The sequence below is a fragment of the Neolamprologus brichardi genome, chromosome 17 (assembly GCF_056152115.1).
Source record: "Neolamprologus brichardi isolate AB-2024 chromosome 17, ASM5615211v1, whole genome shotgun sequence".
Taxonomy (NCBI): Eukaryota; Metazoa; Chordata; class Actinopteri; order Cichliformes; family Cichlidae; genus Neolamprologus; species Neolamprologus brichardi.
This window is the reverse complement of record NC_142120.1, coordinates 31,004,539-31,032,459: the sequence shown is the minus strand read 5'-3', so window position 1 is coordinate 31,032,459 and position 27,921 is coordinate 31,004,539. Positions and strand designations below refer to the sequence as shown.

At 41.0% G+C, this 27,921-nt stretch overlaps 1 protein-coding gene across 1 annotated transcript in view; it reads right to left on the bottom strand.

The window, feature by feature from the left end:
- Positions 1–27,627, bottom strand: part of LOC102794561 (ephrin type-B receptor 1-like) — a 120,668-nt gene extending 93,041 nt beyond the window's left edge. The window contains exon 1 of the mRNA XM_006804012.3: positions 27,395–27,627. Coding sequence (XP_006804075.2) covers positions 27,395–27,488 — 94 coding nt within the window. The 5' untranslated portion in view covers positions 27,489–27,627. The remainder of the gene's footprint in view (positions 1–27,394) is intronic.
- Positions 27,628–27,921: the final 294 nt, after the last annotated feature.

The window sequence follows — 27,921 nt, the reverse complement described above, 5'->3', positions numbered from 1 at the left end:
GCCAAGTGAGTCCACAAAGCCGTGGGGCCTCACAGGAGCAGATATTTGGGATTAGATGTGTGCACAAGTGTAACCAATGCCTCGGCGGTATCAGGCTGCTTTTTTTCTCCTGTTGTTTTCTTTTTTTTGTTGCTGACACGTTGTTGTCGTGAATGGAAGCACGGGGCCGCTGTGTTAAAAGGAACAACGGAGCTTTTGCACATGAAAACACACACACACGTAGTCAATCTCAGTCTCAGACTTTGGTCTTCATGTCTTCCTCTCGCTTTTCCCTTTACGTCTCTTCCTCACCCTTTGATTTCACCTCTCCTCTCTTTTCCCACTCACATTGTCAACAGCCTTGACCTAGAAAATTTGTGGTGTCATGATTTGCCTTGATGAAAGAGAGCACGTTCGTCACTGCTGCAAAACTACAGCATTATCACTGTCCAAGAGAAACCTTCAGTCGCAGCCTTGTAGAAGCTGAAAAAAGGCCCCTAAATCCCCATTTATACTTGCATATTTTGACAACTTACAGCTCTGACGGTGATGCTGCCACAAAGAGTTGGGAAATGCTGCCGCCACCACTTCTATAATGTTGGATTTCTTTAGTTTGATGGCTTGTCACCGCGACATATTATATGTTGGATAATTCAATACAACACAGTCAAACGGGGGCCCTTTAAAACGCAAAAAATTTATTGTGCTTTGCCAAAACATGATGGCTTGTCAAAGCAGACGAATGGCACTATAAATATAAGTGCAACATATTGAGTTTTTAGACACCGGGCTCTGCTAGTCACTGTAAAATAAATAAATAAATAACTTATTGTCTTTAGAAAATAGGAATGGCACAGTACAAAGACATACTGGGGTATTATTTTTAGAACTGAGCCCCAATGATGGCTGTCTTTCCCTCTTTCTCTGGAAGAAACTTAACATGAAACTGCCACCGCCACAAAAAGAGCCGCGCGCACGCAAATAAGCACGCTCGCTCGCTCAGAGGCACAAGCGCCGTGTGAAGCATCCAGTCTGTCACTGTGGCAGACTCCTTTGTGCCTTTGTGACTAACACAAGGGGAGCAGGCCTCTTGCTGACACGCTGCGATTTTAAGGAGAGCGAGTGTGGATGCCACATCATGGATCGCTGTTCGGTGCGTTGATGGGATGGATAATTCAGAGGGCTACACGAGGGGGCTCAAGTGAGGATAATATATTACAAATTAAAGGTTATGTATTCACTGTGGGACATATGGTGAACAGGCAGCGCTTCAGAAGGATGATTGTGTCTACACTTTGTTAGCGTGTATGATTGCTGGTTGTTGAAGACTTAACGGAATATTTTAAATCTTTATGAATTATGGATGAAGCTAGAAGAAAGGAGACTGTTAGAGGCATTTCATGAAAGTATAGATACATAAAGGGCAGAGGTAGTCATTGTGAACTCCAGTTCTGAAGGCTCAGTTTTAGCATTATGGCTGTTACCACCTTGGTTTGTCCAGACAGAAGAGCCCATTTTTGGAGAGTGGAGTGCTATTTCCAGCCAAATAGGAGCTAGCTTTGTCAGCACGGGGCTGTACACCCAGTACCAGACTGACTAAATGGGGCAAAGTTGCAAGTGAGCATAAGTCCAAAATAGGTGATCTAACAGGTGTTAGTTTTACAAAGGTTTCACTGTTTTTTTGAACACAGTTCAGTTTAATACGAAGCACAAAAACCTTTTAAATCACTTAGCATTAAAGTGCATCAAATCGTCTCCTTCCTATATTTTTTGAGTTCCCACATTTTATCACGCAATTTTCTCACTGAGTTTGAATATACTAACGCCTAAACCCAGTTTGCAGTTGCCCAATCTGGCCCCTAAAGACTCTTTTTAACCAAACAGCAAGCCATATAATCCAGTCTTTAAGTCTGACGTCATTAGCCGTGTCTGAGCCCAAACTACACTGCAGGTACCAAAGTCAAACGATCACTGTGGCATTACTGAAAGTTGAAAAACTTTCCAAATTCTTTTCTCTTTAATAAAATGATCAGTCTTGCTGCTCTACCAAAAAAAATTAAGACTCTGCTATCACTTCCGACATAAATGAAGACAGAAAACTAAACAGCAGTGACGTTTGTAGGGTTACTGAAGTTGGACTAGCTGGTATATAATGATGTGCTACACGATCACTAGCGACACAGCTATGTTAGCATAAACAGTAACAGTAAAGCTGGAGGACGAACACTAAAAAAAAATTTCCACTCGATAAAAGTTAACGTGAGGGACAGATCTGATCGGGGGTGAAGTTGGTCCTGTCTTCCAAGGAGCTGTCTTCCATCTACCATCTTTCTGTCTACCATCCTTGCACCTCTTGTGGGGAACACCCCACACCACATCAAAAACTCCACCGACTTCACCGAAAAGGTCCAGAAACTTACCCTGGATCCAGATGAAACCATGGTGTCCTTTGATGTAGTCTCTCTCTTGACTTGCATACCCACCACGGAGGCCGTGGAGACTGTCAGAAAACGACTACAAGAAGACAACTCCTTGGAGGACAGGACCAACTTCACACCCGATCAGATTTGCACACTGTTAGACCTCTGCCTCACCACTACATACTTCAAATACAACGAAGGCTTCTACAGACAAAAACATGGCTGTGCCATGGGCTCCCCCGTGTCACCTATTGTAGCCAACCTTTACATGGAGGAAGTGGAAAGGAAGGCTCTTGGCTCTTTCAAAGGAAGAGTACCCAGCCACTGGTACAGATATGTAGACGACACCAGGGTCAAAATCAAAAGACGAGAAGTGGAATCTTTCACTGCGCACATTAACGCTGTGGATAAAAACATCAAGTTCACCAGGGAAGACACAAAGGATAACTGTTTGATTTTCCTGGACTGCGCTGTGCACATTGAAGAGAATGGCAACCTCAACATCGAAGTTTACCGGAAGCCCACACACACAGACCAGTACCTCCTCTTTGACTCCCATCACCCTCTGGAACACAAACTTGGAGTAATCCGGACCCTACACCACCGGGCAGAACATGTTCCCTCTAAGCCTGAAGGAAAAAAGAAGGAACACACACATGTAAAGGAAGAACTCAAAACATGCGGTTATCCTAATTGGGCGTTCTTAAAGTCAGCAAAGAGGCACAGAAAAGAAGATCAGACACCAGCGAGGGAGGATAAGAAAGACAGACGCAACAACATTGTCATCCCCTCCAGAAAAACTCAGGAGAGTTTTCTCCAAGCATGACATCCCGGTGCATTTCAGACCCAGCAACACACTCAGACAAAAACTGGTTCACCCGAAAGACAAAACTCCTAAACACAGACTTAACAATGTGGTGTATGCCGTACAGTGCAGCGAGGAATGCCCAGACCTCTACATTGGAGAGACCAAACAGCCACTTCACAAGCGCATGGCACAACATAGAAGAGACACCTCCACAGGACAAGACTCAGCAGTTCATCTGCATCTTAAGGATAAAGGACACTCTTTTGAGGATGCCAACATTCACATTTTGGGCAGAGAGGACAGATGGTTTGAAAGAGGAGTGAAAGAAGCCATCTATGTCCACTGCGAGCGACCATCTTTAAACAGAGGCGGTGGTTTACGACACCAGCTCTCTGCCATCTATAATCCAGTTTTGAGTTCCCTCCCCAGACGCCTTAACGCCCACTCACACCCTGGGCCATCTGACCTCAGGAATTCACATGATAAGGTGGGGCCAGGTTTCACAATGAGCTCACCCGAAACCCTGGCTGATTGTGACCCACACCCAGTTTCACAGCTTGGCTCAGGCGATTAGAGGATCATCAGGGGGTCCTTTTGTCCCTCTTTGGGGGGATACTCCCACTAGGTTTAAATCTGGGACTCTCCACCATTTGACCTTAGAACTGAAGAAGCTTCTCGGATGAGAGGTGAAACGTCTTCAAGCAACTTAAAGAAGTCCAGACGCTTTTCTTTCCAAGCTCCTTTGACAACTGAGATAATCCAACCACAATACGAGGTTAGTCATTAATATACTGCTGCATGGGCTGGGCTGTAGTTAAAAGTTTTTAAAAACTGAGCTTTAAAATGAATAGTGGTAATAAAAACCGAGAGAGGCCGACAGTGATCACTGACTGTTTTTAGGGGCTTGTTGAGATTAAATAGAACAAGATACAAAGCATTAAAACATGTTAAAAACACAACAGTCTTATTAAACGCAGAGTAGTTTGGGCCCGGAAGCAGGATTCATCACGTCATCACTTAAAGACCGGATAGGTTAGGTGCAAAAAAGCCATAAAAGATGGTTGAGAGAAAGCCTCAAGTGGTCATGTAAGGAACTGTAGTTTTGGCAGTTTTTAAACTTCCAGAGAAAACTTTAAATACATGACAAAGATGTTCATTTATGTGAGTTTTTTTCTTTCAGTTTTAATGTTGTTTTGCTTCTGCACAGTATGAGCTGTTGATTTTATTCTTTATTTTATTGTTTTACTCATGTTTAATTGTCTTTGATGCTTTGTTACTGTAATGCATATTTATTCCTGAGTTTGGCACTTTGGTCAGTGGTTGGTGTTGGCTTGGCTTCATTTGTACTGAGTGTGCTCTACAAAACCAAGATGTACCAATCTAGGGATAAAAGTCCGGACAGGTCAGGAGTCTATCTGGAGTGGTAAAGGACAGGAGCTGGAGTTCTTGAAAGCCACGCACTCACATTAAATCCTACATGTTAGGTTAACTCAGTTTTTCAACCAAAGCATGCAGATGAAACCGATGCAGGAACAATAAGAACGTGCAAACTCCACACAGAAAGGCTCCAGCTGACAAGTGGTTTTAAACAGAGAGGCTTCTTGCTGTGAGGTGATATCAATGAACAAGCTCAGCAGTGCAATTAATATTCATTTATTTAGAGAATCAGTTTCTCCTTCTTAGCCTACTGTTTCATTTTAATGAGTAATACGGTCTTTTATATGCCTGACGTTCAAACCTAAGCCCCTGAGATAAAAACTTTAGAGAGAATTTTAGTCTCTCATAAAAATCTTGCTCATCCATAATGCATACAAGAGCCTAGGCTTCCTGGTATAAATGCACTTCTGCAAGCCCAGACACTGTACATGATGACATGCTCAGGGTTATTTTTTCAAAGCTGACAAATCTTCTCCAGAGCCACAAAACACACAATGCTACTGTTCAAGGGCTGGTTAACAAAATTATAAAGAAATAATAAAATGAGAGTCTCCCTTTCAGAAAATAACACAATAAAGCTATTAGCATATTCTATTTGTATTATTTTGATTTAATAAGGAAAATAAAAAACACTGTCACTAAATCTGGAACCATGAATCAAATAGCTGTCAGAAAATCGATTAGCAACCATTACGATAATTGATTCATGCAAATGACTTGTGATGCAAAATGTGAAGTGTCTAGCAGCAATAAGAAATCAGGTAGCTTTGAAAATTTCACCTTGTGCTTTGTGGTAGTGTGACATATCTTTTAAAGGGAATTTTAAGACCCGTTTATTAATCAAATCAGCACATCCAAAAATAATACAAGCTGGCAGATTGTATGAAAAATATGTTAGCAGTATCCAATCTTCAGCTAAAGGAAATGCTTTTACATCGCTAATCCAAACTCTAAATCATGTAACGTACTTCAAGTAAGCTCATATTTAAGTTTAGTTTGAGTCTCTAAATCTGCCATTCTACACTTCTAATATGACACCAGTTTAATGTAAATGTGTCAGCTACATCAACAGTTACAAAAGCTCACAAACTCCCCAAAACTATGAGACAAACTCCAGCAGGGCTTTGAGAGCACCGAGAGGGTTCCACGGTTTTTCAATGTGTGTCTTTGAGCAGTCAGTCACAAATGAAAGATGAGTGGGACACAAAATCAAACGAGGCAGAATTGCGAGCTACGCTCTGAAGAATTGGCAGTTTCAGACGCCGACGTGTCATCTCCAAGCCCTAACATCAAAGCCCTAATCCCCTCACATTTTTATGAAATCATTCTTAAACAAATGTATGTCTACTTAATATTTTCTTTTGCCTTTTTACATGTCAACTGATAATTTAAAACACACACAGGAATCTGTCAGATGTGACTTGTGACCCGAAGGAACCTGAAAGAAAAGAGCTCTGTGGCTGTGTGGAAACAGGCTGAAAGGAAATAGGCCACAGTGTGAATTGTGTCTGCAGTGCATCTACACTGCGTCGCACACAAGCTCATCTCCTTCAAACAAGAAAGCACCCGCTGCATTACAGCTTCTTAAGTTTACGTAAGTAAGTGCGCTGAGAAGGCAATGTAGAGAGCGACAATATGTACTGAAAAATGCACATAAGCACCATGAAGGCAACAGGCAGCCAAACCGTTCAGCCAAGTCTACAGTCACAGATCTTTGTGTGAAGAATCACAGCATTAAATGGATTCTTCAAACAACCTAAAACCAGCCTTAGCCCGATCAGGCATTTTAGAGCTGAATGGTGAAATGCACATAAAAACAAAATGATTTGCAAATCATTAAAACTCCAACACCGATTACACATCAAATGCTGAAACTCGGAAATGTTGTTTTTTAGTCAAAAATGTATCATTTTGAATTTGATGCCAGCAGCACATTTTGAAAAGAGGGCATGTTTAACACGGTGTTGCATCAACTACTCATTAAACACAGCACTGGAAATCTGAGGACACCCAACAGCTAAACTGAGTGTTTTCCCTATTTTTCACTCTGTCTTCAGGTTAAGTTTGCAGCTGATTACCAGGTCTGACAGGCTGATAGCTCTGGACAAAAACAGGCCAGTTTAACCAGACTATTACTACAGATTCATGTTGTTGTAATAAGTGCAGAATGTTGCCTCTTTGGCCCCATGTGGCACTCCAATACGTGTAAATATCATTTGCGGCAGGTGCACTAATGTAACCCAGAGTGATCTCAATGAGTGTTTTGTGAAGTGCGATAACGAGCCCGATAACAAGCATAAATAAACATTTTGATAAATATCGACCACTCAGACCACAGGACATTTTCCCACTTCACCTCGGTCCACCTTTGATAAGCTTGTTCCCGGAGAAGGAAGTGGCATTTCTAGATGAAAGCACTGATGAACTATGTTCGCTGTCTGTTCCTGTGCCAGTACAGTAATAGCTGTCAGCAGGTTTTTGGTTGTTTGTTTGTTTGTTTGTTGACATGTTTTAAAGAAAATTGGTTGTGAATATTTCCTGTTCAAATAGACTGCAATCTATCTTTTTTTTTTATATGGAGTCCAGACTTTTTACAATTGTATATACAAGACAAAACGAAACACATTTGAGGACGTCAGTCTGAAAGAAGATAACTGCAGAGCTGACCAAAGATTACTCAGTGGATTAACAGTAGTACGTCTACTGCTTCGGGGAAAACGTTTATTTCGAGTCAGGTGAACAACAAGTTCTCGAGCCTCTACTGATGTGAGAACGGAGAAACAATGAACATTTCTTTATTATTGTTATTGATATTATTATTATTACTTTCAGCAGTAGTAGTAGTATTTTGAGTGACAAATGTTGCTTCTTTATGTGTGGGTGGGGGAGGTACACTGATGTTATTGCTGAAACATCAGTGTACAGAGTAATCCCTGTAAATATGCAGAATCTGATGGGAAGTCCTGAGGTTTCTGGCCTACTAGTTTCAGTTTGTAGTCCACTTATAGCCCGAGCTACATCAACCTGTCTGAGCAAGCTTTGGTTGCATGCATGCACACTTCTGTGTGGAGAACAAAAGAGGTTTTGCATTTGCCGCAAACCAGTTTTGAAGACTATAGCTATGGTCTGAAAATGTTAGTATTTTTAAATGTATCTGTACACTGAAAGCCCAGAAACATTGCCCATTGCCACAGAGACGAAGGCCAGGGATAAAATCACCTGCTGACGCACAGTTTTTTTTTTCCCACCAATCTAATTAGAGTGTGCCTGCCACGTGTTGTTAGGATGCCTGGGTCGTTGACCCAGGGTTTTTGAGTTTATTATATTATTTATTATTTCTATTATCTAGCTGTATGCTCTGTCAGTCTTCCGGTGTAAGTTTATTTTGATATTTCCAGTTATGTTATATTTGAGTTTAACATTAAAGCTGTTTTGAGTTCAAGTTTTGCCTCCGAGTGTCTGCACCTTGGGTCCTATTCCTGTCTGCACACAGCCGTTCCATAACACGTGTAGTGTGTACGAGCAGAGTGAAAAAGTAAAATAAGAGCAGACTACTGGATCGGTGTGTCCGCGAGCAAGTGTAATTCCAGCCTCAGTCAACAGATAAGCCCATTTGTCCTCCAATCGTGTGATAAGTAGAGGGGACACGTTCTGCTGTTGTTTTAGCCAGAGAAATAATTACGAATATCCAATGCATAATTATGTCGCAGTGGTGCAATCATGTAGTGAAATGCAACAGCTGTCTCCACTTGTTTACTAGTTAGTGTAGCAAATACTATATATTGGATAATTAGAACACAGCTGTAGTCTAGGTAGGTTTTTCAGAAGAAACAACAGGACAAAAACAAACAAAAAGAACTTTGGAATTTGAAGAATTATTAGGAAAAATGTGACTGACAAGGTAACTTAAACATAAACTTGTAATTAATTTTAGTAAATGGTAAGTGGCCTGCATTTGTATAGCACTTTTCTAGTCCTTAAGGACCCCAAAGCGCTTTACACTACTACTAATTAATTTTAGTAAGAGCGTGTCCTGATCATAACTTTGCAAAAACAAAACTTGCTCATTTCTCTTATTGATATGCCATCGCTCATTATACAGACGGAATATGATTATATAAAGAAAAACCAACAGAATCCAGCTTCACGCATTATTTCGTCAGCGGAGTTTATTTCCTTGGCATAAAAGAGGTTTTTTAATCATCTCATTTGTATTCTATTAAAGCAAACCATTAGTCACAGATCTGTTTATCACATGTCAGCATGTGTCTCCGCTTGTCTCCCCAGAGACAGCTAGAGAAAGACGGAAATGAACAAAGAGAGAAAAAGATATCAGCTGACCGCATGCCTCCAGGCCTGTGCTGTATCTCCCCCGACAGTCTTAATCTATCAGCAGGTCAATCTGTCGACAGGTTTTCCATAGAAAGCCAGCCTGAGAGACATCCGCTGGCTCGGGCACACACCTTATGCTAACGCAGAATGTGCACAGTGGCTAAGAGACACATGCTCGCACAGCGTGAAGTCCGCTCATGTCAGTGTGCAACAACATGCTATCAAATACACTAGACCACAATGTGATAGTGGAGTGACTGCAGGCTTAAATCCTAAAAGAGGTAAAAACCTTTCCAAGGAATGATATAGTGCTATGTTGAAAGACAGATTCTCAAAGTCTTGAGGAAACTGATCACTGAAAAATGACAAAAATAACTGTTTTTTTTTTAAAGGCTACAACCAATGAAGACAAATCATTTTCTATAGGCAAGTAACATTTAGCTTACTACACTTCTCACAATTCAGACTATCCTCTGTCCACTACTTGCTGTAATTCAGCCTCTCATTTAGCATCATCCTTTAGAGAAAATAAAGCATGTGCCATGGGTATTCGGCCCATAATCTGTTTTAAATTTGGCATCCATTAAAGCTGTTGCTGCTATAAGATTAAAAACTGTTAATATAGGCAGAGTGTGATTTTCCAGAGGGGATGGTGGGGATAAAAATTTATCCCTCTGATTTTTAGTGCTGCATTTTGAAATGATCTACAGAAACAAACAGAAAACAAATCCGAAACTGACTTTCACATTCAGCACTCGCGATCCCGTGACGGTCGAGATAACACTGCACATAAAAGGATGATCCAGATCCCGTCCCATTCCGAGTTTCCATTAAACCTGCTTCGATGTGAAAACTACCACTAACTAAATAAAGGGGAAATGAAAAAGATTCAAAGAGCCAAAACCTCACAGAAAAATCTAGAAATATTCCTACTGAGTGTCAACCACATAAATGATCATCATCAGAATTCCCTAAAAGGTCAGCAGCTTATTATTTTAACTCGTTAAACTGCAGCTATGCATCGGAGCTGCTGTCTGCACGGTTTGCTGGTTTTGCAAGTGATGGCGCAGCGGCTGTGATGGACCGACAGAGAAGAACAATCACACTCCTGTGTGTAAAGATCAGCCTCAACCTCACCATCATTCACTGCATTATTCAGCCATGACTTTTGGTCTTTGGTCAGCCAGCGATTCCTTATTTTCAGACGTTTATTGACTTTTAAACGGCCAAAGTCTTTTAAAATTACAGCATTTTTGCTGTTTCACTTTGAAATATTTCATATTAAATATTAAAGTTAATGGTAGAGTTGGGAAAGTTGAAAGGGATTTAATTCTGGCATCTTAAACTGTTTTGTTTGACCCAGTGTCTAAAGAAGAATACGTGAGCCGGGGAATATTATGCATATTCATTTATTTTTTTTAAAGATTACAATATTATAGGAAATGTTCTGGTTATATTTTTAAGCTCTAAACTCAGTTGAAATTAATAAACATTGCATTACAGCGGTAATAAATACTCCAGCAGACTTCAGAGTTTATATCGAACTGCTATAGTTCCTGAAAGGTTTTTGTAGGGAGGGGAAAAAAGCAATTTTGTCATCCTGAACATAGACTGAACATAACACAGCTAATCAATGACGTTAAACCTGGGAGGTTGAGACAAATGGTCATGTTAAAACAGAAGCAGTGAATATTAATGTAGTAAAAAACTATGATATTATTGTTGTTGAAGGTGATTTTCTCAGGCTAGTTAAAGACTTTTCTTTGATTCGGTTTACCAGAATGTGTGAGACCTCACTTTGATCTATAATATTAATGATGTGTGATTTTTGCCACACATTTGAAAGGAATGACCATTTGGGAGCACAGAGCAAGAGACAACTCAAACTGCCACTTCTAGCTAAACTAGCAGTTTATCAATAAACTCGTAATTTAAATTGAACAAGTTAAATGAGATTAAATTTGAGCATTCCTCTTTCACACGGTGCAGTACACTTTTTTTTTCCCCTCACAGCGCTACAAAGTGCTTGTACATGTACCATTTTAGATCCCCCCCCCGCTATTTAATGAAATGCTGAGAGGTCCCTTTTACACATTTTTAGAGTGGTACTGCAAAATCAAGTGCAAGCACGGAATAGCCATGAAAAACTCTTCAAAAACCCGTTTCTCTGTTCAGAAAGCCATTAGATTAGAGTCACAGAGGTGAGGAGATCAGATTGAGATGAGGGGTGTAACCTCAGCAGCACAGTTCATTAAAGGTCGCCTGTATCGTGAGCTGTCACAGCTATTTTCTGAGTCAGTGAGGATGACTGAGTATATTTTGCACGCAAGCTAAGGTAAAGCACGCATGTCTAAACAATTTCTACTATGTGAGATGTGTTTAGCCTAGGGATAGGGAGGTTTAAGTTTGCTGACCGCTTTGCTTCTCCGGGGAGAAACCCAAGGAGTTGCTGACGGGGTATGAGGAAGGACGGAGATGGACGCAAAGAGCCCAAGTGTGAAGTTTGTGCTACTGTGTTTGTGGCGCGAGGGTTGTCAAAGTCAAGTGCTGGTGTCTAGTCAACCCGCGCGCGCGCATACACGCACGGTTTGACCTGCCGTCACAGAAATATGCTTCTGCCTCTTCCTGAATTGACCCTGAGGACTTCACCACAGCAGGTGCATCCAGCTCCACTTCCCTCGCCACTCATCACTTGCTATCTTTTATTGTGCGAGTCTTGAAGAACAGCCTGTCAGTGGCGAGGTGTAAATCAGGTCTCCAACTGACTGTTACTTTTTCCTGTGCCTTTCTGACTTTATTTGAGCAATGTAGAGTGAATTATGTATGAGGTTTACTCCATCACCGATTCTCATCCAACTCACATTTTTGACTACTAAGAAATGTTTTATTACACTGTCACCAGTCATTACAAGAGTCTATTTGTCAGCTGAGTTTCTTGAAGCTTATATGACCTGAAGTAGTTTATTGTAGATTTTTACAGACTTTTGATGTAGCAATTGTGTTTTTTTAGCGACTCCACCGACCAAAGTGTGAAAAATGACACATTCTCCTGTTTGTTGCACAGGCACTTTCATGCAGCAAACATTTCCACGGCTGTAAAGAAAATTTGATTAGGGGTTTCTATCACAATGCAGTTTATGGATTTTGCGAGTGGCAAACATTTCCAAACTTTCAAATTAACATGCATAATTTCAAATTAACATTTCAGAAAAGATTAAACTTCTGATAAAAACTCCGCTAGGTTTACGAGACACCATCAATCGAACTCACTCACTCAAGATGGAAAAGTAAGACATGACTAAAGAACACTAAAGTCCACTATGAGAACTCTGCTTCACAACCCTCCCTGACCACTTCCTTCCTTTTGAGCAACCCTTTTGAGCAAAACAGTTTGTGCTCAACGTAATCCACGTGCCACCACACTGTAGCTAGGAAAAGTTAAATAATTGCATTCCAGAGTCTACACAATTCAATTTACTTCAAAACCAATAATGTTTAGAATATTAGATGATACTAATAAACCAGAAAGGTATTGTACAGTAAACAATGTATGATAATAGCTCTGTAAAGCTGAATTTAATATGGAGTCCCTTAATGGAATCAGTCTACAATGTGATTGCATACCGGATTGAATTTTTTCAGCGATTAATTTTTGCAAAACAATTTTTTGTGTGCTGTTTGTTAATTTGGTTGTACCTGAAAAAAAGAAAAGAAAAACATAAGAAAAATAGCAAAATAAGAGCCACATATGAAGATATTAGTTTAAAATTTTGATAGAACAGTAGCAGTGTAATGTCCTCCTAAGTGGATATCAGGCCCTTATAGAGCAAAATTGAGTATTTTCGTCTAAATTACCCAAAATGTGATGTCCACATATCTGGACGCCAGGTCCTAGGAGGTTAAAACTCTAATTTTCTCATTTCCATTCATCTAAAAGACTAAATCTTGAAGAATCACGATCTAAAGTTTGCTACTTTAGGACTATGGAACAATAGGCCTACACCCTAAGCTGATAAAAGAGGTTTTTGTACTCCAGTTACTGTTTGCACACACGCATGCTTCACAGCTTTATAATACAACTTCTACAGCAGTAATAAATTGTCTGGCTGGATTACAAGCCTGATACCGACCACTCAGATACAAAGAACCTGTTAAAATGGGCCCCAGAGGGACGGACCTGACACTTACTGGCTCTCTGCAACAAATAGTCAACTGCCTAGGACTAAATGCTGGGTTCGTTGTCTTTTTATGTCTCTTTCTTGCTTTAACTCTTTTTCTGTCCTTTTCCATCCTCTCTCCACCTCTCAGGAGACTCGCTATCATAACCGCAGACAAGTAAAACTGTCTCTGGTGCTCCCCCTCAGCTGTCCCCCCCTCTGCCATGGTATTTGCTTTGCCCCAGCTATTTAACATTTTTGGCGAGGAGAACAAGAGGAAAATACAAACCCACCAAAAGCATAGTCTGTAGGGTCACAATACATGCGTGTGACATTTTGCCAGACAAAAGTTGACACCGAGACTACACGTGTCCGACCTGAATAATCTATCTTTTTCCTGCGGTCACTTTCCTTCTGTCGAAGTAGAAGCACTGAATGGCCCACTGCTCCAACAGAGCAGCTTAGCAGCCAACAGAACAGAAGCCTTTGGCTGTAAAAGACAGGTGCGAATGAAACCGAGCGAGTGTCAAGCCGAGTAACTCTATAAAAGAGCACAGACGCTTGGTCAACCTACCGTGAGCTGATAAGGTTTAAACTGAAATAGGAACAGAAGACTGTGCAGGTGGAATGCTAGAAGAGTAAAATGACAGTTTTTCAAATGAATGCAAAAGCCAGAAAGTGATTTTTAAACACAACAAAAAAAGTCTTGTTAATGCAAAGGTGACAGAAAAAAACAGTTCCTACCATGCCGACTTTTGGTGAGTAAAAAGCAAGTAGAAGAGGAACGATAGATCAATACATCGACACTGATGCTGATAATAGTATCAGATGAACACTAGCACAATACTTTGTTTCTAGCCCTCTGAATTGTGTTAAATAAATTACACTCTTCCAGCTCAAGCATATAGGTGTGTCAAACATAAGGCCCAGGCGCCAGAATCAGCCCAGCAAAGATTCCAACCTGGCCCACTGGCCAACTGTGGAAATGTGGAGTAGTGCATACATTTTGGACTTGACCTCTTTCATCCCCCTTCATATACACCAGAGAAATCAAGTAGATAAACTATTAAATGACAGAAAAGTTCCTGTTTTGTCCACTTGCTACTAAACTTGTTTTTACAATATGTCCACAGTAAAGAAAGTTTGTGAATTAACAAAAATGTTTTATAATGACAAGACAGTCAGGGACAATGAGCTGCCAATTTCCGAAACTTCATTTTTCTTTCATTAAAAGGAATTACATGTGTGGTTGAACTTCCTTGCAGTGACAGAACGTGGAGTTTCTTTAGTCCAGCCCACGTAGAATCAAAGTGGGCTGTGTTTACGTGATGTAGAGTGGCCCCTTGTAACACCTGAAAACAACTTTCTACTTTTTCAGGCTAAAGACTGAAAGAGAGATATCTGGAATGGAAATGTGAGACTCCTGTACTCTCTTGATGTTATTTTGGATCTCTAACAGCAACCACAATGCTTAACATCGACATTAAATAAAAAAAAAAAAAACATTCAATTGTTTTTATTACACATTTCTCTCATTCAAGGTGAGGCAAAATAACCGATGTGTGTCATCTCGCCCATTATGTCCTCTCCCTCTTTTCTTTTTTGCTCCAATGGTGACACAGTCCTTAATATCCAGCACGGCTATCTGTGAGACCATATGCCCACGGCAGGAACCCTGAAGAGGCTGGCAGAGGGCCCACTCACAACCAGCAAATAAATAATGGGCCATTATGTTCAATCATATGCTGAGCTATAAAGGTCTAAAGCTCAGAGCTGCAGTATGCAACACGCGGCGGTAAAAAGACAGAACAAAAAAAAATACAGTGAATCCTTCTGTATAGTCGGTGCCTGATGTATATTCCTGCGATGTACAAGAGTGCTCCATTGTTTGAAACCTTTTTAAAAGCAGACATATTCTTTCACTGGGTGACAAGCTTCTTTATTACCTCTAACACGAGCATTGTGTTTAAATCTACACAAATCCCGCACACCCTCCCTTACTGCTGTAAATGCTCCAGTTTCAATAATGTTTACTGAAAGCTATAGTACACAGCTGTTTTGGGAAGACATGTAGACTGTCAAACAAATTTGTATATTTGTGTTGAAGTATGAATCAGTATTCCATCGGTGTTGATAGATTGTCTAACAGGTCTTTTTCTTTTCATTTGATTTGTAGAAAATAAGAAAACTGTGGCAGATTGTCAGCCTTTTCCTTAAAGTGGATTGCCATTTATTAATTTGTAAAGTGCTAATGGATACAATTTTCCCTGCCGGGAGTAGTTTGAGGGTTCTGCGTAGTATCTTAGTTGTTGGTAGGACTGCACTCTGTTGGACAGAGAGCTCAGATTTTTGCACCTGGATTTTGGATTTCACCTTCTACATCTGCTCCGGTTGTTACCCGGGGACCCTGGTTCTTTTCAGTGCTTCCTCTGCCTTATGTTAGTGTCACCTGGGATTAGCACATCTATCACAACTGCTCTCTTCTGCTCATTGTCAAACACCAACATGTCTGACTGGTTGGCTGGGAGCTCTTTGTCTGTCGCAGGAGCTTAGCCCTTTTGTCCTCAGCCACTTTCGGACACATCACCCATCACCTGGGGACTTCAAATCCATCCGTGACACAGATGCTGCTGTACATTATCCCACTTTGTTATGCCTCTTAATGTAGACTGTCCCAGCTTCCATTTTATATCCTGCCACCATGTGCTGAGGTCTCGGGGGCATCTTTGGAAAGCCTCCAGCCTGGGCACTGTCTGCTGTGGTAAAAACCTGCATCTATGGATCTAGTGTTTAAGGCCAATTTTTAAACTGCCATGAGCTGAGCTGTCCACTTGTAGAATTTCTTACTGTCAGCATTTCACTTTTTCTATTTGGACATGTGCAGAGGAGGGATAGTGGCTGCACTGGACAAAGGATGTTGAAGATGGAGCTGAGGAGGAAAAGAGAAAAAACCCACAGATGGTCCATGGATGTAGTAAAGGAGGACATGCAGAGGGTTAGTGTAACAGGGGAGGATGCCAAATGACCAACTGCAAGCTCTAAAGGGAGCAGTCAAAAGAACAAGTCACTGTTTCTATCTGGTATTGACTGGTAGGAAAGTCGGGTCGTAGTCCTACAGGTGAGGAATTTGGCTGGGCTGACCTTGATATGGATGTGCTTAGCTTTCCTTTATATCTGCTTTTGTCTTGTGGTAGTTCCACCCTTTCAATCCTCTGGATCACCTTTCCTCTCTACACGTATGCAATGTGTACACAAACACACACACACAAACACACACTTGTGAAGTGAAAACCATTTCAGGTGACTAGATCATGAAGCTTATTGAGAGAAGGCCAAAGGTTTGCAGTGCTGTCAACAAAGCAAATTGGCTACTTTCAGGGATCTACAATATAAGACATATTTAGAGTTATTTATCATTTTTTCTTTGCTACGTTTGAGTGGTAGTATACGCGTGTGTGTAAGGAGGACTTTTACAATCATTTTGTTAAATACAGATTAGATATAACCAAAAATACTGTGGTGTTTTTTCTTTCTTCAGCTCTGCTGGTTGGTTTAACAGTTGGTGGGGGGCCTGAGGCCAAAGTAAATTAAGGGTTTTTTTGTTGTTGTTTTTTAACCAGAAGAGTGAAGAGAATTTATTTTGCCTTTGTCTGAAACAAAGGGTAATTGATGCTATCGCTTACCTTGCACGCTGAAAAAAAAAAAAATCAATACAGAAGACAGCACAACTCAAAGAGCATGCCATTGCCGTCTGTCTAACATAGCGGTGTATTGATGTGACTCTTTGAGCTGCAAATTAGTTGAAGTGACAGTATAATGGACCCTGGTGAAAAGAAAGGGAGAATTTTAGGTGAAAACAAAGGATTCTTTCATTCCTTTATTCTCACCAGTGCTCTGTTCCCCATAACGGTATCAATTATAGTTTCATATCTGAGAAATATAATCTATTTAGACTGGTTTGTTATGCAAATAACCTGTGGAAGTTATCTAGTGAAGCATTTTGTAATGTGCTCTCTTTCCATCTCTACCACTAAAATCAATTTACGCTTCTTTAAACGTGTCAGCAATGGCAGCTGGAGAAGAGAAAGGGTGGGTTTAATTAAGTGTCTGTAACGACTGTGGTTTAGATGCTAAATGGTTCTTGTGGATTTTATACTGAGTAATTAGGCTATACAGAGCAGTGCTTATTCATCCTGTATTCTTATTCAGACCACTTTTTATACAGTTAAAGAAAAGTCTGACTTTCCCGTGCCAAGCTTTAAAACGTTCCACGATGAATGCACTCTATCAAGATGACCTTTAAGTCATTTTCTTATAATAATCTTAATAATAATCAGTAATCTGACCATTTTAATGAGTCACGAACTATTGAGTCTATGCAACATCAAATGTCATGTGACACTTGGTCATAGTTTATAATGATATGATTAAAGAAAGCAATTTCTTTAATTTTACTTAAAGGCACAGTGTGGAGAATGTCACCACTAGATGTCAGGAGATTGCACATTTCCAATTCAAATGCATTATTCTTGCTATGGTGGCCACTGTAGGACAAACACTGCTTTTAGGAGTTTTATGCTGTTACTTTTTGTTCTGAAAATTATATTTGCAATTTTGAATATTAGGAGGTGAAATAGTTTTTTGACTTATCTATTGTAAGAGTACTGATACAACTACTTGTAGCATCATGCCCTTGACCATGCTTTAGTAAGCCAAGAGAGATCAAAAGGCTTAAATTTAAACTTTTAAATTCATTACCTGTCTAGCAGAAAGCAGGGACTTTGGCTTTCCTTTTAAAACCCTCTCTCTGCAACTCATTCCGTGTGGGAAAGGCGACTGTGCCAATATTTACGGGCATCCCTTCTCAGATGATAAACCATAGCTTTGAACCTTGATATCTTAAACCTAAATGTGCAACCAAGTATTAAAATTTTTCTCATCGATATGTTGGAAGACACAACTACACACTTATCTATGAGTACATTCTTTTTTTCTATCAAATAACCTAAAAAACTGACTGAAAGCTGTCAAATCAAATTTGGCTGACTGATAAATGGTTTAACTGATGACATTTTCCAAACGAGATCCTTTGTATATACAAGGGATGCCATGATTTCAGAAATGTAGTAGTTGGCTAGTGTCAAGATCAAGTCTTAGGCTACGTTCACACTGCAGGCGAAAGCGCATCAAATCCGACCCTATGCGACCCATATCCGATCATGGTATGACAGTGTGAACGGCACAAATCCGATATTTTTAAATCCGATCTGGGTCACTTTCGTATGTGGTACTGAATCCGATACATATCCGATGTTTTAGAAAGCGACTGCTGTTTGAACGGTCATGTCGCATTAAATCTGTCTTTTACGTCACTGACACAAGACAGACGCCAATTATCAGAGCCGGAGAAGCGCCGGAGAAGACATCGTGAACGCTTCCTGGACATCCAGTGTAGATGTCAGTGAAACTGTTGGGAAGACAATGTTGGAGAATAGTGAACATTTTATTTGTACTGTATAATCTGCAGATTCTGACAGAAATCTGCAACTATCCTTTGAAGCACCGCTCCTCTAAAACAGCAATAAGGATCATTATTAGGTTATTTACATTATTATGTAAATAACAAAATAACTTAAAGCAAAAATTGGGAAACGTAAAGTCCGAAGTCTTTATATTAAGGGCCATCAGTCAAACAATATTGTTTGGTCTGGGTCTAAACAGAGCGCGTTGTGTGTGACGTCTTCTTTCGCACATGCGGGCCACTTTGAGCGTTCACACTAGAGCGCGTTTGCTGTCACATTTTATTTGTAGTGTGAACGAGCAGACAAAAAAATTGGATTTGATCAAAAAATCAGAATTGAGCATTAAGACCTGCAGTGTGAACGTAGCCTTTGTCTCCCTCTCAATGTTTAGGCTACCTTTTTTCATTTTGAGTCTCTTGTCCTGTGTGCACTATGTTCAGTTTCGTTTCCTCTGTCATTAGTTTGACTTACTTCACCTGTGTCTTGTTTCATCTCCCTAATTACCTTCTGTGTATTTATGGCCTCTGTTTCCCTTTGTTCTTTGTCATGTCATTGTCGTAAGCTGTGTGTCGGGCTGTCTGTGCGGCTCCCTGCAAGGAAGCATTTTCTTGTTTGGTTAATTGTAAATTCGGTTTGTTTCCAGCAATAAAGCTGGGCCTCAAGTTTGACGTTGGGAAAAAACAGAAGTGTTATTTAGTTTTCATAGTTCTGGAACATATAATGAATATCATCAGTTTGAATGGCATCCATAGTATTTACAGAACATAGGGTCAAGGCACCAACCATGATCTGGATGGATTTTGCTTTACAATTGATGAGGAGCCTTTGCTGTGCTTCATTCACATCTCCATTTTGAATTGGCAAATAACACTCAAATTAGGGCTGTGAATAACTATTGGAATTTGAATATACAGTATATTAAAATAGACATTCAGCTGGGGAATGAGATCCTGCAGCTCTTTGTTTTCCAAACAGCACAGAAAGCAAAGCTTGATTTCCTCCACAAAAGTTGTTATACAACAGTATCTCACATTTGTATTCACTATGTGGGGCTTTTTCAATGACACATGTGTGAAATGTTATCAATTCCTGAAATGTGTTTCATGAGGTCACAGTGTGGTGATCTCACACCACAAAAACCTAAGCGGTTTATCTTTTAAGTCTGTGTAAAAGTTTGTGGCAGAAGCAAAAACAACAACAAAAAAAACAGACACACATTGATCCATGGTGTTCATATCTGTCTACATGTTCGTCTGCTAGTGAGAGTAACGTTACACTTAGAGATAGGGTGTCAAGTTCAGACATCTGGGGAGATGTGAGTCGAGTCACCGTTCCATTGAAAGGACCCAGCTGAGCTTCAGGCATCTGGTCAGAGTGCCTCCTGGGCACCTTCTTTTGGAGGTTTTCCAGGCATGCCTTGCTAGGAGGAGGCCCAGAGCTTTGATGTAGGGATTATATATTTCATTTGGCCTCAGAGCATCTAATATACCCCAGGAAGAACTAGAAAATGTTTAGGAAGGATGTCTGGAATACTTTGCATTGCCTACTATTGATTCCACTCAAGTTAGCTTTAACTTTCCACAACATCCAGGTACGGAGCGAACATCTCAAACCCAAAAGTCAACGTGAAAAGTAACATGAACAAAAAGCCACAAAGCTGCAGTACACCTGGTTTGAGCGTATTAATCTCAGTCATTGCAGAACAGGGAGCATGAGACTCGAACCCACTGGCTGCATATCAATAAAACATATGTGCAAAATTAAGACTTGTGGCCATTTCACTGTCAATGACATGATGAACTGCAGTTTCACCGACTGACTCACATCAGCAGAGCTCCAAACAGCTGTCTTTTAGCAAGACCATTACACATGGCTGTGGCTATTTATAGCCCCGGTAACATTAATTTATCACACATATCTGTAAACCAACTCAGCAGTGATATCGCAGTCATTATTATTAAATGTCAGAAACAAAAGACAGGAAGCTGACTATAAAATGAAAGCATCACAGACAGGAACATAACTGGAATGCAAACAAGATGAACGATCAAGCTGCCTCTAGAAAAATGTCTGTATGCCAGATTTGAAGGATGCATAAGGTGCCACATTCTTACCATGCATATTCATGCACATCTACGGGTTGCATGTTTGGCCCATTTTAATTGGAGATCTATGAAATGGCTTTCATAAGTGGGAGAAATTTGCAGCATTTAAAGGCTTTGTAAGTGTTGGATTTTACTTACAAATTGCTCGTGCAGACTCGTAACTTTGCCAAGCAGTGCTCTCAGGGATTTAAAATTTCACTTAAGACCCAACCTGGACTCGTCAAGCCCAGAACAAGCTGTACAGACTGCATCTGTAACCATCAGACAGGGATGTGACCCAAACATTTGGTATGAAAATGCAGCCAAAAGCACACATTAGGAAAAAATATATATATATATATATATATATATATATATATATATATATATATATATATATATATATATATATATATATATATATATATATATATATATATATATATATATATCCCCTGTAACTGATGTGACTCATTATGGATGCAGAGAACCAGCAACTTTTTCCTGAAAAAAAGGACAAAACTGTTGAGTTGTGTGAAAATTTGCAGCCAAGGTGTGAAGATTCATGGTTAAGGATATATTTTCGCACTAATATAATATTAATCACAGCTCAGTAAACACTGAGCTTGTTTTGTTAGAAAGGACTTCCTGAACCAGTCTGACAGCCTTTGGCTACAGAGGAGCGCAGTGTCTAATACCAGACTGACTGATCTAAAATTGCCTCTTAATGCCCAGCTCGCCGTGGGAAATACAGCACCAAAGCCCGGGGCTCTGAGTCTCTCTGCAAAAGGTAAATAATCCCACAGGTTCCAAGGAAGGAAGAAAAAGCAAATTTATTCTGAAACAATTTGAATGCTGTGAGGAAATAAATATTTAATACTGAAAGCAGGCCCTGAGGAAAAGTAGACCGCAGAACACTGGAGTAAAAGTCTCAGGACTGGTGCAAAGGATCTGCTTCCAAGCTTCTACTTTTTCCCCAGTTCAACTGTCTGTCTGTCACATTGCTAACCTGTCACCAGAAGAATATAGAAACAGCATCTTTAAAACATGAGCAGACAAAGCATGGTGCAGGCTACAGTATATATATACATATGTGTGTGTGTATGTGTGTGAGTTTGCCTGATTGAGAGTGTGTGTGGTAGCAGCACGGTCATCTGCATATCTATTTCCAATAAAGACATGATAGCTTTACCCAAGGAGATCATTTGTTCATTTGTCATGTTAACAACACCATTCAAGACAACATCTACCATGTTTAACCTTTAGCATTCACAAAAGGTGGCAGATGGGCACAGGATGGCTGTGTTTGGGCTTCAGGGGAAAGGATAGTTTATGAAAAGAAAGGACATGCGGTGCTATTTCTAATTAGACACAGCAGCTCTTTCAAAGGCAAAGGAAATTAACTCGACACTCAACACTGACACAAATCAGCAACTTCACTGAGAGAATCTGCTGCTGACTGGGCACTGGGTTCAGACACAGATGACTTTGCCACCCCTCCCAAGGCTTGTGGGTGGGTGTTTGTGGGATATGTAGCACTTATACCCAACAATATCCGCTGGGTCAGGGTTTGCACTGACTTTCAAAATAACAGGGTCAAACGCTGTGTTTACTGCACTGCGTTCTAGGCTCGCTGAATAGGTGAAAACCCTGAGACTCCAAGGTCAGTGAACAGCACTTTCAGACGACATAAATGGCAGGTAGTAACAAAATAATGTACTCACATTTGTGTGTCTAATGCAGACTTTTTCAGGCATGCTGGCATATTTTCCTGCATCTCTGATATTTATCAAGTCTGCAAAAAGCTGCCCGGCTTCACACTTCTAAAAAGCTGCTCATGGCTACCTTTGTAAACAGCAGATCACGATTAAAAAAAAAAAAACAACCTTTCTCAAGAATATCAAAAGCAGCTTGGGGCAAAAAAGAAATTGTTGCAGCTATCTGTAGTATAGATCAATAAGTGTGTAATGACGCATTGTCTGGTATTTCTTGTAAAAATATTAACACATCTGACAAATACAACGCCGATGAAGTGATTGCATTAGAGATTTCCTATTTTAGTTATTTTTCAAGCAAAAAAAAGAAAGAAAAGAGCAAACCATATTTTGGTTCTGTTTATGCAATGCAGAGTTGTGCCTATTTACTTAACTGTGATATGTTATAGTTAGGTTTCTGCCAGAAATGCTGTTAGACTTAATGGATGCTTCAGGGGGAGGAGAGAGTTTATAATTCAGTTCAATTTAATGCTGTATTTGCTATTCATATAATGCTATCCTCCCACTATAATGCTAATTGTTAATTGTGTGGTGGCACTGATAGAAGAGGAGCAGAGGGAAGGGGAACCGAGAGAGGCACTGGGAAAATATAAAGTCATTTGTATTTATACCAGCGGGATAGCACAGAATCATAACCTGGTACAGCTTTGAATGATTTAGTCTACCCTAATTAGTAGATAGATAGATATATGGATGGATATCAGCTGAACCGGTGAGGAAGATATTTAATTGTGAGATCCAGCTGGTCCTTTAATTTGTCTTTTTAAAAAAAAAAAAAAAAAAAATTGCGTAAAAACAACAGAAACAGTAAAGTAATACACATTAGCAAACAAAATGGCTGTAGCTCTTTAGCTAGGCTAGATGTCTGCTAGCTAGGCCTCAACTCAGCTAAGCTAAGCTGAACTGGACCATTTTATGGTGCTGGTGCCATCTGCAGCAGTTTGAAATAATTAAGCCATGACACAACTGTTCAATAATTCAGAGTTTGGTTTTGGCAGATTAAATTGTAGCATTCCAATTAGCACTAAGGACAACGCTTGGTACAATATGGGTTAGCGCTGCACTCACAAACAGTATAAAGTGCTGGTTTCTGCATGCCGTTCTGAAGTCTCAAGATAAACCATCCTACCATCACCAAGTTGGTTTCAAAAGACCAGATATGACGTGGAAGGAACAGTGAAACCACTGGCTCATTGGCTAATAACCTGTCAATCACAAGTTGATAACCACTGACCATATCCAGGGTAATCCACGTTTTTTAAAAACGGAGAATAATCAAAGCAAACCTCACACTATATTCAGTTTAACCGCAAGTGAGTGAGTGAACCATAAACTCAGCAAGAACATTTTTACGGAGGCCAAGTCAGAAAGGGGTTTTTCCCACAGGTTTCTATAGCACCAAAAGTCTTTTTTGCAGCAATCACCATCTGTTGGCACTAGCACTGTTGGCAATGTTTCATATTGTTAGGATTCAGCTTGCCAACAGAGCTTTCCAGCCTTAGCAAATAACTTAGTAATCTACACGCAGGTCCAAATATGGTCACTTCTGGCTCCAAAAATTATTTAAAAATTGCTGACACTGAACCTCCAAAACAAGATGTGACAACACAGTTGATCTCCTAAAGAGAGTTCATGTACAGTAGCCCAATACAAAAATAACAAAGATTATGTAGTGTTGTGGATCATAGTCATTCATTTGGATTTTGACTAGAGTCAGCTATTCATTTATACTTTTGTTTGGTACTCAAATGTTTGAGCTTTTGCAATATTTGATTAATCAAGTGACTTATTAATGAGGATACTGACTGATAATAAAAATAAGAGTTAAATACTTTTTAAAGTATACACCAGGGATGGGCAAATCCAGGCCTCGAGTGCCGGTGTCCTGTCCTTCAGACATGTCCTTGATCCACCACAGCTGATTGAAATGCCTAAATTACCTTCTCAACAGGCTGCATTCTCCTGAGGACCCAGCCTTTGCGGTCTACGTGGGCTGGGTCCTCAGAAGGTCGGGTAGACCGGAAGTGAGCGGCTGTGAAATTGGATGGTCTAGCCTTCAGTTTTGCATCACCGCTGTCTCGGTGGAGCTTAATAAACTCAGCCGTCTGCTCCTTGCTATCTAAAATATAACAGGACACTGGTATAAATTCTCGAACATCTCAGACTTCTGTTTGGATGTGGATGTGGATAGCATTCCCAGAATATTTGGAGCTGTTATAGCTTCAATCATTTTAAACCCCATGGATTAAGAATGAGACGTCACTCTCAGCAATACACTGCATCTTTGTCTGCCCTACAGTTTACTGCTATTTAAAGACCAATATATATTCTGCTGATAATGGTAGCACTTTAGAGCATCAACCCAGTGCTGTAAAAAGTCTGATGTATAGGGTGAAATACACACAGAGTGTACACAAAGCACAGATAATAACAGTCACTGCGTCAGCTGTGGTTCTTTTTAACACCAACAAACTCCGACCAGCTTATACATCAGTTCATTAGGCACCTACTTACCATGAAAAGGCCACCATGACCACAAAACAACCCACCACCCACACTGTACCTATCTGTCTCTTCTCTCCAGCTAAACCTCCTACCTCTCCCTCCTCCACACACACACACACACACACACACACACACACACACCAACAGCATTCTGTTTAATCAAAATAGAGCTGCCCTTCAACGCATTTACATGTCTCATAATGGGGAAGAGTCGGTACGAAGCCTGTCATTACGCGCACCATTAAAACACAGCAGTAGACTAATCTAGCACTTCCATAAGCAACAGCAGCAGCAGCAGCAGGAGGAGGAGAAGCAGCAGAGGACGAGGGAGTGGAAGCTGACTGTGGATGGAGAAGGAAAAAAAAGCGAAAGCAGTCATTCGATGCATGGTTGGTTTAGCTGTTTGAAGGTTGGGAAAGCCGCAGTGGTGAGAACATGACAAGAAGGAGGAGGAAGAGGAGCAGCAGCAGCGAGAAGAAGAAGAACCAGGTAGGGATGTCAGAGGAGTGACATGAGCAGTCGGTGAAGTGTGAGAAAGAGCAGCAGGTGAAGGGAGAAGTGTTGCATAAACAGCAGGAGGAGGGACCAGCAAACAGGCTGAAACAGCAGGTGATGCCTGCTGGGAAGGAGACAGAGAAAGGAGCAAGAAGTCATGCTTGAGGAGGAAGGGGAAGGAACAGGAGAAGAAGAGAGGGGGAAAAGCAGGAGAAAAGGGAGGAACAAAGGCAAGGGGTCCATGGGTAGGAAGGGACACCAACAGAAAGAAAGGCTGAAAGACGAGCAGAGGAGGAACTCTTGAGGAGGAACATCAGGACTGTAATGAGAGGTGTGGAGAGGGGTAAAAGAAGTTCATGAAAACAACTAGAAGAGTGATGATGTGCAGTCTAGACGATGCTGGGATCCTTTAGGGCATAGGTGTCAAACTATGGCCCGCGGGCCAAATTTGGCCCGCAGCCTAATTACATTTGGCCCGCGAAGCCATACCAAATTACTATCAGAGCTGGCCTACTGGTATTATACAGCTAATATATATATTGTTTAGTATTAAGCTTTGCTTGTTCTATATTCAGTTTTTCAGCAAAACTTGTTTGAGTCCATAAGAAAAGATTCATTCTTAAATCTGGAGGAAGATATTTTTCAATAAACATTAACGTTAGCCCGCGACTTTGTTCCAGTTTTGAATTTTGGCCCACTGTGTATTTGAGTTTGACACCCCTGCTTTAGGGAAAATAGGTCATGTCTGGAGAGGACAAGCGGGAAAGCAAAGGATGAAGCCGAAGATGTTTTTTTGGGGTGTAGAAGAAATTGGATCTTTGGAAAAAGAAGGGGGAACAGGAGTAGATGGCGGGCGGTACTAAAATTATGCTGTTCAGAGAGGAGCACCAGCAGTGAGAGGTGCTGGAAGGGAAGTAAAAATAAGGAGCAGCGGGTGAGGCTTGTGGAGAAGGAGCAATAACAATGTGATGCCTGGCTTACAGGAGCAACAGGGGTTAGGGATAGAGGAGCAACGGGATGCTTTTGAGACGAGTTGCTAGAGATCGTACTTGGGAGAGGTTCACGGTAACACAAAAGAAGCATGAGGTGATGTTTGGAGGCGAGCGTGGGGAGATGGCGCTTCAGGCGGGGAAGCGGCAGGGAGGAGCAAGAGGTCACTGTAGGGGGGAGCAGCAGAAGTAACAGCGGGGGAGGTGGAAGCAGCTACAAGGAGCACCTGCAAGCTATAATTATGATTCACTTTGCTGCTCACAGGTGAGTGGTGGCCTGTGTGATAAAACAGCTACAACAGTGCACTCAGGAGGGAGAAACATGGTAATGTTTGATACTAAACAACACACATTTTTATAATATGGCAACAGACATTTATGGACCCTGTAAGAAACTTGATACAATTTATGCACGTGTCATGTACATAAAGGCAGTACTAAATGTGATTTATGTCCCTTTTCATTGCCTGGAAAGGCTGGATGTTTAAGGCTGTATAAAAGTAGAACATGGAATATATTAGAAGAGCACAAAGGGACTACTTTCTGTGTCATTTCGTGCATGCGTGCACAGCAATAACTGTCAGTATTCCCAATAAAGCACTAATTGGCCCACTGCTGAAAGGCAATTAGCGTTCATATTAAACCCCAAACACACCCAGCTCACCATGAAGGACCAGAAAACTTACTGTGGTAAAAATCCTCCATCAGTCTCAAGTTTCTTCCAAAAATGCATGGAGCTCTGCATAAAGTTAAATTCCAAATGTCTAAGGATAAGAAAGCTTAGCTGATGCTACATCTTCAGAAGTCTTCTGCTCAACCACTGTGCATAAATTAAATCACCCTGCGCCAGCTGTAGCACTCAAATAGATGCTCCCTGGTTTGCAAACCTACCTTCCACTGCATGCACTGAAGTAACCGTGAAGAGAACCAGAACAGCCCAAGTGGCCGGCATGGCCAGTCTGACTCCCTGTCCGTCCTCTCCCATTATCCTGCTAACAGAGAAGAGAGAAAAAATCCCCACTGGAACACGCTGTATTCCTCTGGTAAGCAGTCACATCGCAGTCTTCAGTCTGTGTGAGTGTGTGCTGAGCCGGCACAGCCAGCGAGTGCTGAAGGGGATACACTTCTTCTCCTCTCTCTCTCTCTCCCCCTATCTATCTCCCTCTCTTCTCACCGTCGCACACCTTTCCGTCCAATCAGGACAGAGAATGTTGCTCGTAAACCAATCACCCATTCTTTTCCACCTGACCCAAGATGAATGCCCAATGGTCAGGTCTCCCCTCCACTGCCTCCATCCCACAGCACGACGAGCTGGCGTGACGGGACAGCGGCACCCAGTGGTCAAGGATCAGCACAGCAACTAACCAAACCTTGCAGTGACTGTGGTCCGGTGACATTGAATTGCTGAAGAGTCATTA